Source organism: Sminthopsis crassicaudata, chromosome 2 (assembly GCF_048593235.1).
Source record: "Sminthopsis crassicaudata isolate SCR6 chromosome 2, ASM4859323v1, whole genome shotgun sequence".
NCBI classification, from domain to species: Eukaryota; Metazoa; Chordata; class Mammalia; order Dasyuromorphia; family Dasyuridae; genus Sminthopsis; species Sminthopsis crassicaudata.
Window position 1 is genome coordinate 488,859,310 of NC_133618.1, and position 14,638 is coordinate 488,873,947.

The 14,638-nt window shown below is 36.4% G+C and overlaps 1 protein-coding gene across 3 annotated transcripts; it reads right to left on the reverse strand.

The window, feature by feature from the left end:
* Positions 1-700: 700 nt before the first annotated feature.
* On the reverse strand, positions 701-14,241 carry AKTIP (AKT interacting protein). Of its 3 annotated transcripts, none has more exons than XM_074293408.1 (10): positions 14,077-14,241; positions 8,224-8,337; positions 6,636-6,841; positions 4,104-4,168; positions 3,922-4,022; positions 2,986-3,074; positions 2,809-2,907; positions 2,615-2,722; positions 1,178-1,238; positions 701-950 (listed from the first exon to the last, which is right to left on the reverse strand). In XM_074293408.1, the coding sequence occupies exons 2-10, from the start codon at positions 8,263-8,265 to the stop codon at positions 843-845; spliced, it is 879 nt and encodes a 292-aa protein (XP_074149509.1). In that variant the 5' UTR covers positions 8,266-8,337; positions 14,077-14,241; the 3' UTR covers positions 701-842. The 3 variants fall into 3 exon arrangements, with proteins under 3 accessions (XP_074149509.1, XP_074149508.1, XP_074149507.1); XM_074293407.1 differs by having other exon boundaries at positions 701-953; XM_074293406.1 differs by having other exon boundaries at positions 701-953; positions 2,809-3,074; positions 14,077-14,231.
* Between the last annotated feature and the right edge of the window lie 397 nt (positions 14,242-14,638).

Below are 14,638 nucleotides of genomic sequence, written 5' to 3' on the forward strand. Positions count from 1 at the left end.
ATGACAAGAGAAAAAAATTATTTTTTCCAATTTATTTTGTCACTACTGAACACATATTAGTCACACTTAGCAGAGCAGGCACCTCAGTGTCATTAAAATACCTTTGACTCCCATCAGGAACCTTTTTATTTTAAGGTCCCCAAAAGACATAACCCTTAAAATACAACCGTAGTTTGCTTTGGGGAAAACACACCAAAAACAAATCAACCATAGTGTTATGGTCTCCTTTCCTCAGACTAATGTGTGCTTCAGTGACAGTATTATATTTAATCAGTAAAACAGTAGGCTAAGACTAACAGTCTCAGTTTATCTTTCACTTAAAAGTGCTGAGTTACTAAACCAGCTCTATATACAATTCCATATTCTAGCATATTTACAATTGAAACCATTGATTTCAAGACCATTAAATAGTGTTAAACTCTTGTCTGCTATGTTAGTTGAAATGAATGTAGTAGCTTACCTTCAGCTTCAGATTTCCTGCTAATATTTCAGCCAATTAGGTTTAAAAAAAAAAAAAAAAGGCTATTTCTCAGAAGGAAAATAAGTTTAAAAGCCCCTGCCAAAATCCCCGATAATCTGGAGTACTCAAACTAGATAACCACCCTAAAGAAATTCTAACAGAAGTATTGCATTATTTAAAGAGAAGTCTTCCAAAATTCTGTTAGAACCTAAGATGTATATGTAAAACATCAAAAATCAGTCTTTGTTCGAGCAGTTTTACTCTTTACAGTCACGGCCATTGGTCAGCTTAACTAGTCCAGAGTCCAGCAGAAAAACTTCTTCCTGCTCTTCTCCCTTCACCAGCAGAAAAGTGCTCAGTGCACCAACGTTCAGAAATTCCTTTAAGTTGTTACTGTTTTCTCCTCTTTACTGAAAGGTTGCACTGAGCCAGGCTTTACCCATGACAGGCCAGCGACATGGAGGTTTTTACTATGCTGTTCTTCTGGCTTCTTCTAGGCATAATAAAAAACAAGGCATTAATAGTTATAGAACAGGCAGGCAGAAACAGGAGCCTATAGTTGTTTTTTTTTTTTTTTTTCCCAAAAATATAAATTTTATTTAAAAAAAAAAAGTTATTCAAAAAAATTTTTTTTAATGCATAATTATAGCCTGATACCAGCTCAGGATTTAAAGAACTTAGAAAAAAATATTGTTAGAAATTAAATCTTCTACCTACTTTCTGAGTCAGCATCTTCTCTCTAGCATCATCATGTACAGAGGGATTCCATGGAGAAAAACTTTGGGAGGGAAAAAGATTCAAAAGATTTTAAAACATTCATGGCTTCTGATTTCTTTAACATGATAAGTCTTATATGTCATTTATTCATTTGCTGGAATATTCATTCTGAAATGCTATTCTGAAACCCATCATTTTTCCCTCCCTCAGAGATAAGTAGTTTTCTAGAAAATAATTGTAAAGTGTTGAACTTATTTATGATGCCCTTTAAGTATATCTAAAGTTGCTACTTGTTAAGGAACATAAAGATGTGTAATGATTTGTTTAGCCTAACAGAATGTAAAAATAACTTATTGACAAGAACCAAAACTGGTTAATATCAGCTTCCTTAGGCATCTGTAAAATATAGGAAATAGACTAAATTATCTCAATTATGATCCAGCTCTTTAAATGAAACTTTAATGAATGAAAAAGTAGTATTTCAAATGCATTATTTGTAATTTTTGAAATTATGTCTAAATTACTACACTGACATGAAGCTGACCCTGGATTCTAAAAGGCTATACCAATAGCAAATCCTAACAAGCTGTAAAGGCTACAAATATAGACCTGCTATATGAAATTAGAAAGGCCTAGTCATTAGGTAATGAATTTTTTGGCTAGAAAAAATTCATGAAAATATCTACTATGCCACAGAATAAAAACATGGAAGAAGTCTCTTATTTTAAAGATCCGAGAATACACAGGAAATAATCCTCCTAAATCATCTTCTTTTTTTTTTTTTTTTTTTTTTTCCCTTTTTCTGAGGCTGGGGTTAAGCGAACCAGGGTCACACAGGTAGGAAATGTTATGTGTCTGAGACCAGATTTGAACTCAGGTCCTCCTGAATTCAGGGCTGGTGCTCTATCCACCGCGCCACCTAGCTGCCCCACTCCTAAATCTTCAAAGAAAGAATTGAATTATCTACCAGTTTAGACTATCTCTTCACATAATCCCAAATGTCTTGACTTCATAACAAGATCAATAACTGAATACCTAAAATATGCAAGGCACCATAGAAATTAATTTTGATACTAGTTATTTACTAAATGAATGGTAAAATTGTTAAATTCACAGAACCAAACCAGATTTAGGATTTTTTTGTTTGTTTTGTTTTGTTTTTGCAAATTACATAATGAGGAGAAATCTATAACTACCAGGTGATGTATTTAGTCTCTTTTTTAACAGGTGAGCAATCTGCAGCAAAGGTTAAATGTCTTGCCAGGGTCATACAGCTAGTATGTGTCTGGATTTGAGGCTGGATTTGAATTCAGATCTTCCTAACTCAGCATATCTAACATGCTGTCTAGATACCTAAAGTAGACAATTATTCTAGGATCACATGAGAATGACAGACAATGTGGTAATAAACAATATTTATCTGTATCATATACTAACCTAATTGCATAGGGATCTTCTATTTTAGGCTGATCGAACAAATGAGTAGTGCATAGTTGGACACTGTCAACCACTTTACTTTTAAAAAGCTGAACATCCTTTTCATACCTACATTTAGAAAAAGAATTATTTGCAACTCAGTAAATATACTTTAAAACTCAAATTTAATATATAACATTGAAAAGATTACATACAATACTGCAGCCTCAGGGTTCAAAGGGGTAGTTGTATCAATCTTGTAGAAAATTCGTCGTGCATACATCAGTACTTGCCAAATGTGGTTATGGTTCCTCCTAAAAGAGGAATGGAAAGATTTAAGGCTCCAAGGCTCTTTCATGCAATATTCTATCAATAAGAAAGAAAATACTAACCTCCATTTTGCAAATGCTCTCTTCACATCCAATTCACCTGAGATAGGATCAACTAGTGGGTGGAAGACGGGGATATCAAATACTAAGCGCTAGATTTAAAGAGAAAAAAAAAAATCAATTTAGAGAAAATATCATGCTAAAGGCCTATTTACCCGGTTTTGGGGTTTGACGGAAGCAATAAAATTTAGTATGGGGGCAGAGGGGTTTAGTGGTTAGAAATTATTATAATTTATTAGCACAATGTAGAACATTAATGTATCAGACTAGAAAGATGAAAAAATAAGACTAAATGAGAACAAGAATATTATTACATTGTTAACCTCAATGGAAGAGCTACTAACATATGAATATTGGACACTATCATTAGTTGTTATATTTTCTTTTTAAGAGCTGTAGGTTGAGCAATTTAAGAACAATAAAAGAAAAGCCATTTTACTGGCACACAATTTTTCCAGTCATATCATAAGCATCCTACTACAGTATCTCGGAGCAAGAGGAATACAATGAGCTAAGCTCAGAGAACTTCAGAACTAGAAATGACCTCAAAAGCTATCTAGTCTTAACAAAAATCTTTTCTTCAATATATACAATAAGCTTCAAGGGAGGAATAAGGTGTTATTTCTCACTATTTTTGGACAAATCTCATTTTAATGGCTTTTTCACTTACATCATGTGTAAATCTGCAACTACCTATTCATTACTTCTACCTTCGCCCCTTGAAATCAGCAGAGTAAGTTGATTCTTCCTCAAAAGTTTGAAGTCATAATGTAACAAAGTAGCAAATACCATTTTGGGATAAAACTGAGAAGTTTTGTTTTGTTTGTTATAAAACTGAAGCATTAAATACTAAGTTGTAAAGTGAATAATAAACCCTCAGTAAGTCTGTAAGCCAAGCAACAACATGGATTGACAGAGACAAGGCATCATACTACTTACTGGACAATCACCATCTGGGTAGTTATCTGGGATATAAACTGTAAACTTAAATACTCCATCTTGATAAAGTCCATGTCGTATGAATATTACTCCAAACCACACTGTCAAAGAAAAAAGATGTCTTAAGTTTGTATTAATAAAATAGCTCTAGTGAAAATGAGAAAGAAAGAATCATATCTTACTTAATGCAGAGCGGTAAGATGGCTGCACATAGACACCAGGTAACTTCTGCTTCACAACCAAGGTGCTAGAGTAGAAGCATTAGATGGAAACATTAATTTATATGAATGTAAACTGCAGTGACAGATAACTTTACAGCCATTTATCAAGTAGGGGAACACACTAGACAATTACCAACATAAGGCAGCCAGTGCCAACATAATTAAGGCCATATTACAAAGAAGACAGGGGAACAACACACATAGGTTTCAGTGCTCAACTAACTGTTCTACTTCCTAAAAGAGAATGTAATAAAATAAAGGAGGAGGAGGAGCATGAGCTGGAAAATGACTTCAGATTAAGAAATTAGCTCCTAAATAGAAATATGCAAAGAATCAGTTTATATGATGAATGGCACTGCCTCTCTCTAAAATGCTACTACACATTTAGTCTTTAAGGGACCAAGAACAACATAACCTTCTAAATTAGGATTCTGTGCTTTGCACAGTGATAGGGAATAGACAGACATCTGTTAAAATTAATAAATTCAAAAAAATAAATTCTGGACATTCTAATTCCAATTAAATTTGGGATAATTACACTATGTTTAAGTGACTTTTACTTTGTTTCAACATAAAAGGCCACATATCTACATACAAATATCCCCAAACATATAAAGTTTATTTTTAAAAAGTAAAGAATTATATTTTGGTATTCTCTATTTAGCTCATATTTTAAAACATCACAGCTCTGAAAATTAGTAAGAAGCAAGAAACTAACATTAAAATAAAAATGAACTCTTAAATTTGCAAAGTGCTTGATGAGATGTGCTATAGAAGATAAGTTGCAAAGTGCTCCCCAAAATAGATGCCAAGTCAGTCAACTGAAATCTGAACCTTGCTATGAACACAAAAGCTCATGCATGAATATGTAAAATACTAATCTTTAAAAAACAATTTAAAAAAAAAAAAAAAAAAGGAAGACATTTGCTTTCAAAAACCTCTGCCTATCCATATCTAAGGAAAAGAAAAGTCATGATATGGTTTACTGACCATTTTTTTCCTGCAACTAAAAGTCAAGTTTGTTTCGTTCTTTGTATTCTTTAACTTTACACTCAACACAATATTTAGCATTTAGTAGGGGGTTAAGAAATGCTTACTGGTAATTCAGTTAAAGCATTGTCTACATGCAGAACATTTTTTCCCCCCTGAGGCTGGGGTTAAGTGACTTGCCCAGGGTCACACAGCTAGGAAGTATGAAGTGTTAAGTGTCTTGAGACCAGATTTGAACTCGGGTCCTCCTGAATTCAGGGCTGGTGCTCTATCCACTGCGCCACCTAGCTGCCCCAGAACATGACCAACCTTAAGAAGGTAATAATAGTATCTAGTGTCTTAAAAAATAAGCAGCTAAATTCCTGGGTTTCAATGGAAAATAAGATACTTCCCTTATTTTACTGTACCTACCATATATATATATAATACGTATACACACACCATATATATACACACACACACACACACTATATATCTATACATATGCACACACACACACACACTTTTTTTTCTCAATTCCAACCAGCTTATATTTTTTAAAAGGCTATTTTTCAATAAAGTGTTTTATAAAATAACTCATTTTCTAAGCATATCAACAGGAGAGTAATAAATTCCACTCAAGTGATTATTTGTATTCTAGCACAGGATAATCACCATAATACATGACTATTCAATTCACTGCCTATTTTCAAGAAGAATCCGATTATAAAACCACATGGACCAATATTATTATTAAGTCACACCCAACTACAATTACACTAGAATTTCAAGCTCAGTTCAACTATTACATTACCAACAAGCTGTTTTAGTGATTCTTTTGGAAAAAGGATCTTAAAGTGATGGATATAAATGAATGAACTTTGATGGTCCGCTTGGGATCACAGATCTAGAGCTAGAAGGGAACTTAAGTAATCTAGTTCTTATCTTTAGAAATGGATAAACTAAAAAAATAAAAAGAAACTGAGACCCCACAAAAAGTCACTTGCCTATGGTCATACAAGTACTAAGAAGAAAAACTTAGGTTTTGGGACTGCAAGTTCAACGTATTTTCTACTGATCCTCTCTTCCACAGTAAGCTGCTTCATTAGGTTATAAAAGGAAAGAAAGCTATTATGTCCTTCACACAAATTTCTTCTGCGAAAACTGAATACCTTGCATTCTGTCTTAAAAGCCCAATACATATAATGGCATGCTAAAGGCAAAATTTTTGCCCTATTAACTACAATTAGAAAATTAACTTTTCTTTTAAATTATTTTCCACTTACATAGCTCAGCTAGGACACATTACATTTAATAGTCTATGTAGATAACATAACACATCCTTTGCTAAAAGTACATTACCACATCACTGGCAATAAAGTTTCAAGCATACATTCAAATTTATCTGGAAAAGATGTTTAAGTCCTTTTGAGAACTACATTTAGAAATTTCCCCAAAACAATCTTCATTATTTACTTTTGGGCCCCCTTCAGAATTTAATCCAATAGTTTGTGAAGAACATACAATTCAGCAAGAAGGGAATATTCCAAGTAGAATGGTCCATAAGAGGCATGTGTGCCATTTGTTGACTGTGCTGCAGGGGCAGGAGATGTAGGCTTAGTTATCGGCAGAGCATTTTTAGGAATAGAAGGCAACTGTTTCTTTGGAGCAGTTCGTGGCGGACTAATTTTCAGGTCCCCAGTCACTGTCTTCTCTTCACCATCAGATCGCTGTAAAAGATAAGTTTGAGAACATTTAGTAGAATGACTACTCAGATATGAAATCTTACTGAAAGTTAGGTTCAGGCTTTCGCAAACCTTAATAAAAAATGTTTAACATATTTGTGTGCAAGTTGTTTAAAGTAAAAATGCAAAGTTGAAACAATCTGAAATTACATTTCCCTACCGTTTCCTCCCTTCACCCATTCCTTAAAAAACACTATGCCTAATTGCCTGCAAGAATGACCATAATTGAGGACCCGAGTTTGGATCTGGTCTCAGACACTTAACACGTCCTAGCTGTGTGACCCTAGGCAAGTCACTTAACCCCAGCCTCAGAAAAAAAAAGGGAAAAAAAAAAAAAATGACCATAATTGCAACCAGTGATTGTCAAAAAATGAAGATAAAAGATAATTTAAAGTTACAGGTGACCTCAGTATACATAAGTTAGTCATAATTTCCCCATTAAGTTTACTTTTAATAGCTGTAATACGTATGTAAGCTATTATTAAACATATTCTAGGACCATTCAAAATACAAATGACAGCTCCTGTAATTAGATGATCCTAAAAGGCAAATAAACTTAACAATGGGTAAGTAGTTTGGGAATGATTGAAATTAGTTACCACCTGATGATGTTGGGCACTCATGTTAGAGACAAAAGAGTGAAGTTAATTTCTCACTTGCCTGAATCTGAATTTGATCCTGTTCCTAATGGATAGATTTCCACATTTTGAGTATCATCAGGATAACTGTCACCCTTAGTCAAAGACAAAGGCCTAAATGAGTTATGATGACTAAACTATGAAGTCCAGAGCTTCCTTGGGTTAGGTACCACCAAAGATTGCACTCTGGACAAAGTAACAATCTTCCTTAAACAGTACTACTGAAGTTCATTCAGCTGAACCAAAGGGAATAAATGAGGCTTCAAATTTTATAAAAGCCTTCAACTCTAAATTAAATATGATAGAATCTATCAGACTGGTCTTTCCTTGGGATTCCCTAAACCTTCCAATGAAATCCTACAACACACACACACACACACACACACACACACACACACACACACACACACAAAACTGCTGCTCAAATATGTGCAATGAATGGTTTCAATTTAATTGTGGAGTAGCTACCAATTTGTTGCATGAAATCCATTTTTTTTGCAATAGATATGAGCTGGATAATATTCTTAAAATTGTGACACCAATATTTTCTCCATAAAATACATTTATAATCACATTTAGTCACCACTCTGAGATGCTGATTCTAATGTTAACATCTCTCCCTTATAAGTTTTTCATATAACTCAAAAAGGAGCTTTGCATTTTTATATTAGATTCTAGTACAATTCTCAGATACATAAATAGGTTTTCATAGTCAATTAGTATATTCACCTTGCGTGCAGAACCTGTAGACATGCTCCAGAAAGGGTTCATAACGTGTATTCCAAGTAAAGAAATTAAATTCTCTGTCACCAAACTGTCAAGCCCTCGAGATTCTCTTTCCACCTATAAAAAAGATAAGGAAAAAGATATCAATAAAGATTTCTGAAATTATCAAGAACTTTGAAATTGAGAAATGAATACTCAATTCAAATGAAAAATAGGATTTTTCCCCATTCAAAAGTTGGTATGTAAAACACGGTCTTTAATCTGTTAAAAATCCTACCCCCACTCCTGCTGGCCCTAATCTCTGTCTATCCTATTTATTCTTTCAATGATTGCTCAAACCAGTTAATTAAACTGTTAAATTAATTAAGAATATTTTAAATTAATTAAGAATATTGGGTATTAGACTAGTTATAAATGAAATGCAACATTGCAAATATCTGATTTTACTAACAAAAGCAGCAGATACATTATTCTCTTCCAACCAGTGTTCCAAGTAGCAGATAGGAAAACAACATGCTGTCTCAAGGGATACTAAGTCAGCAGGTCATTTACTAAAAATACAAAGGAAGAGGAGAGTGAAGAGAAGCCAAGCTGAAAATTAGAACAGACTCCTTCACTCTAGTGCACTTTTTCCAATACTGATTAGTGAGATGTAGGTAGGAATTTACTCAAACTAATTATTATAAAATGTTTATAAAACCCAAATAAACATGGGCAATGTTTTACTAAGTAACCAGGCTTTGTAAATAATTATGCCAGCCAATATATGCATTGAGTAATAATTAATGTTGTCTCTCTACCTACACCAGAAAATTTTGAATGCAAAAATCACTCTTTCTGTATTCTCCATAGCACTTTAAATATAACCAATATTCAAATATTTGTTGGCAGCATACAAGGAGCTGAGTGTTGCTTAGGTCACATTGCATAAAATGAGAATTTGGCACCAATAGTAGGGTTATGTTTAGCCACTAAATGGATGTAATTAAATGATAAAATGCTTTAAACAGTGTAGAAGTATGTATACACACATATACACATACATATATGTATATATACATAAAAACTACTGCCATTCCTATCTATAGAGCAAATAACTCTTAGTGCTTTTCTGAGAGGTAATTATATCCAATAATCAAATCACAGAAGTGTAAATTCCTGGTAGCTAAGTCTCAGTTCTCCTAACATTGAGTTATGTCCAAAAAGTTATTATAACATCTTTTAAAAGTGGAGACATAGGACACACACACAAAAATATAGATGTGGCCAAAAAGATTGATGTATTGTTGGTCAATAAACATTTACTAATCACCTATATATCATATATATGATAAACATGTGAGTAAAAAGAAAGGGAAAAGGCAGTCCCTGCCTTCCACGAGCTTATGATGAGAGACCTTTCCAAATTATACACAAAAGACAGCAGGCACTGTAAGGTAACCAGGATGGTAGGAGTATTATAAATTATTCCAAATTGAACTAGAGATGTTTATCCTGGAAAAAAAAACAAAAAAAAAACTGGAAGCAATGGGTAAAGTTCCAGAGAGAAAGATTAATGAAAAATTATTGTAAGGAAAAACTTCTGAACATTTGTTGTCCAGTGCTGGAAGAAAGTACTTCAGAGGTATTATATTTTCCAGTCTCTTTAGTCTTCAATTACAGAAATGCAGATGATATACATGGTTTTATTTTATATCCTCCAACTTTTTTGATGATGTGAATTGCTTCAATTAGTTTTTTGGCTGACTTTTTAGGATGTCTACATAAACCATCATATCATCTGCAGAAAGCAATAGCTTTTCCTTTCTTTTTTTGTCTACTTATTCCTTCTAATTCTTTTTCTATTCTTATAGCAAGCATGATGGACATTCCTGCTTCATTTTTGATTTTTTTGTCTCTGAAATTTTCAGGCAGAGGATGAATGATCACTTGTTAGAGATCTTTGATGAAGGATTAGATTCCTGTCCAAGCATAGGTGAAATGGAAAAATCAAATCCTTTAAGATTCTGTGAAATAAGCTGTACTTAACACCTGCTTTCCTTAGATTGCTGTTAAGAATAAGTGTGACCCAAAGATTACCAAACAGATCTTCCTATGTCTGCTGTCACCTGCTTCCCAGTCACTCACATGTAATCCTTTTCAAAGCTGTGTTTTCAGTATGCCCTTGAAAAATAAAGCATTTGGTGATTCCAGAATTATACAAAGTGGAAAGTAATTTAGAAATCATCAGTAGTTATCCCCTCATCTTACAGAGGAGGAAACAGAGGCTCTGAGAAAGGAAATAACTTCTTTACTCTTTTTTTCCCTTGAGAAGTCTGGAAGTCTGGATGACTTCTATCTTTGTAGCCTCATTTCTGAGCAGAGTATCTAGCATACACTAGGTACTTAATAAATGTTTGCTGAAATAAATTGGGAAAACATTTTTACATTTAGATTCTGATAAAGGCCTCACTTCCAAAATACACAGAGAATTGACTCTAATTTATAAGAAATCAAGCCATTCTCCAATTGATAAATGGTCAAAGGATATGAACAGACAATTCTCAGATGATGAAATTGAAACTATTTGTACTCATATGAAAGTGTTCCAATTATTGTTGATCAATGCAAATAAAGACAACTCTGAGATACCACTACACACCTGTCAGATTAGCTAAGATGATAGGAAAAGATGAGGAATGTTGTAGGGGATATGGGAAAACTGGGACACTAATGGATTGTTGGTGGAATTGTGAATGGATCCAACCATTCTGGAGAGCAATTTGGAACTATGTTCAAAAGATTATCAAACTTGCATACCTTTTGATCCAGCACTGTTACTACTGGGCTTATATCCCAAAGAGATCTTAAAGAAGAAAAAGGGAGCTGTATGTGCAAAAATGTTTGTGGCAGCGCTTTTTGTAGTGACTAGAAACTGGAAATTGAATGGATGCCCATCAGTTGGAGAAGGGCTGAGTAAACTGTGGTCTAGAATGTTATGGAATATTACTGTTCTGTAAGAAATGACCAGCAGGATGAGTACAGAGAGGCATGAAGAGACATAAACTGATGCTGATTGAAATGAGAACCAGGAGATCATTATACACAACAATACTATATGAGGATCAATTCTGATGGAAGTGGCCCTCTTCAGCAATGAGAGGATCCAATTCAGTTCCAACTGATCAGTGATGAATAGAACCAGCTATACCCAGCAAAAGAACACTGGGAAATGAGTGTGGACCACAACATAGCATTTATACTTTCTGTTGTTGTTTGCTTGCATTCTTGTTTCTTCCCAGGTTATTTTTATCTTTCTAAATCCAATTTTTTTGTGCATAAACATACACAAATATATTGTATTTAAGAGATACTTTAACATGTTTAACATGTATGAGACTGACTGCCATCTAGGGGAGGGTGGGGAGGGAAGGAGAGGAAAAGTGGATTAGAAGTGTTTGCAAGGGTCAACGTTGGAAAATACCCAATGCATATGTTCTGTCAATAAAAAGCTATAATAATTTTTTAAAAAAGGTTTGCTGAATTTGAATTAAATTGCCTTAAGGTCCTAAAGCTAGTCAGGGGCATTGAGCAGCATTGAGACCAGAACCCAGATATACTGTATCATAGTCCAGTGCTCCTTCTATAACATTATGCTACAAAGCATGGAAGACAACTTTTCACCTTTTTTTCAAGAATAACAAAAAGTATAATAATAAAAGTAGTTTACATGGCATCTCATTTGACTTTCACAACAATCCTATGAGGTAGGCACAATTATTCTCATTTTACAGGTAAGAAAACTGAGCCTGAGATAAAAACATTAGGTGACTCACTAGAAGTCACATAATTATTAATGTCTGAGGCAGGATTCAAACTCCAAATCCAGCACTCTGTCTATTCATTACACCAACTATAGCCAACAGCAGTTTATCAACCAAAGTAAAATAAATGTGAATTGCTTCAATTAGTTTTTTAGTGGATTCTTTAGGATTCTCTAAATAAACCAAAATTTATGGTTTCATCCTTTGATGAGAGTTGCAAATGGATGGTAACAAAAGATAGGAGAGCTTTAAGGATTAACTAAATTCAAAGGATCAAGAAAATGTATTTTTTTGCTTGAAACATTTTAATAGGCCGTGAAAATTAATCTAATCTTCCTCTTTATTAAAAGGCTGAAAAAGACTTTCTTATCTTGGCCTGCCATATGTAATGACCCTGAATTATGCAAAATCAAAATTGTAACCTCCTGTAGAAATATACAGTTCCTTGGAACTTGATACACTTCTCAAAGTAACTTTTAAAAAATAAGTTTCAAATAGCAAGGGGCCATATTCTCCATATTACAATTAAACTGGACAACTAGTTATGTCTTACACTTGATATGTCATTTCCCAACCTTGTACATTAACTGTTCTCCCTTATCTAAGATATACTGTACCACCTCATCCAGAACTCAGAATCATTACCATCAAGATTTAGCTAAGATCTATAAAGCCTTCAATAATTATTCTTTGCCTCCTTAAAAGATCTAGAGTATCGTCTTTTTTTTTTAAATGGACCTGACCTGTGACGTCATGCAGATCACCTGCCTCGGCAATTCTAGGCTTAGAGAGCTGCTTGGGGACACCGAGAGGTTGAGTGACTTTAGTCTGTAAAATGCAAGACATCTCTAATCCAGTTCTCTTAACTACTAAACTAGGCTGCCGCTTCTCTTCGGAGAATGTAAACTCTTAGAGTGCTTTGCACTCAAAGACTGTCATTTTACAAATCTTCGTAGCACTCAATTTTAATAAGCATTTGCTGGATTCAAAAGAAATTAAGAACAAAAACGAAAAGCTCAGCACGATGGGTAGAGAGAAACGCTGTTGTTTACAGCCTCTCTAATTTTTGTCCAAAAGCAAACCTCTGGCATTTTCCCTAAAGGATATTAACAGCATGGGGTGGAAACTGTTTGCAAAGAATCTAGCTAAACCAGTAAGTGTTGCAAGCTAATGAACGCATTCTTGTCTTCCAACTTTAACTAGATGGTATGAGCTAGTGAATAGGGCGTCATAAATTACTGTGTATCTTTTGTAAACTACCTTAATCGTGTAGTCTGAGGGGGATGGGAGAGGAAGAGTACAATTCATTCACTGAAATCAGGCGAAAAAAATTTAGTCAGATTCGGGATAGGGCAAAGGCTGCACACTACGTCAAATCCCAGAGACGATGAAACAGCATAAAGAAACCCCTTGTTAGGAAAACATCCCTAGAGACATTTCAACCCCAAAGAGAAAGGCAGAGACACCCAAGGGAGGAGGAGATGACAAAACCAAGAAATAAAAATCTCCTGGAGGTAGCAAGAGGCACACACACCGACCAACGTGGACCTCCAGCCTAGCCATCCAATGCCAGCCTGACTCAGGCCGCCTCCCACTATGGGGAGCCGCGGGGCCTTCACGGTCCCTGGGGCAGCAACTCAGCAGCCGCCCCCTGGAAGCTTCCCTTTCCCAGCGGACCTAGGGTCCGTCCCAGGAGCTCCCTGGGTCCGGGACCCCGTCGGGCTCGCAGAGTCATTGGCTACCCGGGCCTCCCAAGCGCCGCACCCTCCCAGGGCCCGAGCACCCTGGGACCCCAGCGCAAGAGACAGTCGTGGTCTCCACAGCAGGTGCCGCAGAACGGGAGGAGAGAAAAGGAGGGAAGCGCCGACAGGTGCCCCCAACCCCAGTGCCAGCCCCGCCCCCGTGTCCCTGCACGGCCGCCGTCCATACGGAGGGAGGCAGTGCCCGGTACGGACAGCGGGGTAGGGAGCAGCGGTTACGGGGTGGGGGAGCGCTGCGGAGAAGAGGGACTCACAGCGATCATCGCTCCCACTCCGAGGAGAATTAGGCTTACCGGACGGCCCGGCGGCTAGCCGCAGCCTGGCCCCCAAAGTCTCAGGGTCGTGTCCTCCGCCGCCGAGCACTACAGCTGCCCGACACCATCTCCGGCCGCAGCGCTCGGCCCGCCTCCCCCCCTCCGGCCGCACCGCCTGTTTCCCTCCACCCCTCAGAATTTGACTCCACCCCACTCTGTAAAAAGCCACACACTTCCGCCTAAACTTTGATTATTAAGTGGTTCCCGCACCTGCCCGTCAAGATCGATCTTCCGGGAGCATTGGGATGGCTGGCCCACCCTCCTGCCAATCAAACCCGCCCCCTTTCCTAAGGGTGGCACCTGGATGCAGGATTACGCAACAGCGTCGGAGGGTGGTGGGACTGAGAACTGTCACTCACTGAGGCGGGGCGGGGAAAAGCCCCTCCCAACAGGCAAAAGTGGGAGGGAGAAAAAAAAAAAGTTAAAAAATGGTTGGTGAAGGATGATTGGTCTATAATCCTGTCAATCCGAGAGGAGCCACGCCCGAAGGTTTATGCCGGCGCTAAGTCCGGGCCAGTCAGGAAGTCAGTACCCATTTTCT

What these genes read in the sequence shown, in the direction of transcription:
- AKTIP (XM_074293406.1), bottom strand. Translation starts at nt 8,265, where the DNA reads ATGAACCCTTTCTGGAGCATGTCTACAGGTTCTGCACGCAAG. An exon ending in TATTCCCTTCTTGCTGAATT is followed by an intron (nt 4,169 to 6,635) that starts GTATGTTCTTCA and finishes CTTCTACTCTAG; the next exon opens with CACCTTGGTTGTGAAGCAGA. An exon ending in GAAGATCCCTATGCAATTAG is followed by an intron (nt 1,239 to 2,614) that starts GTTAGTATATGA and finishes TCCCTCCCAAAG; the next exon opens with TTTTTCTCCATGGAATCCCT.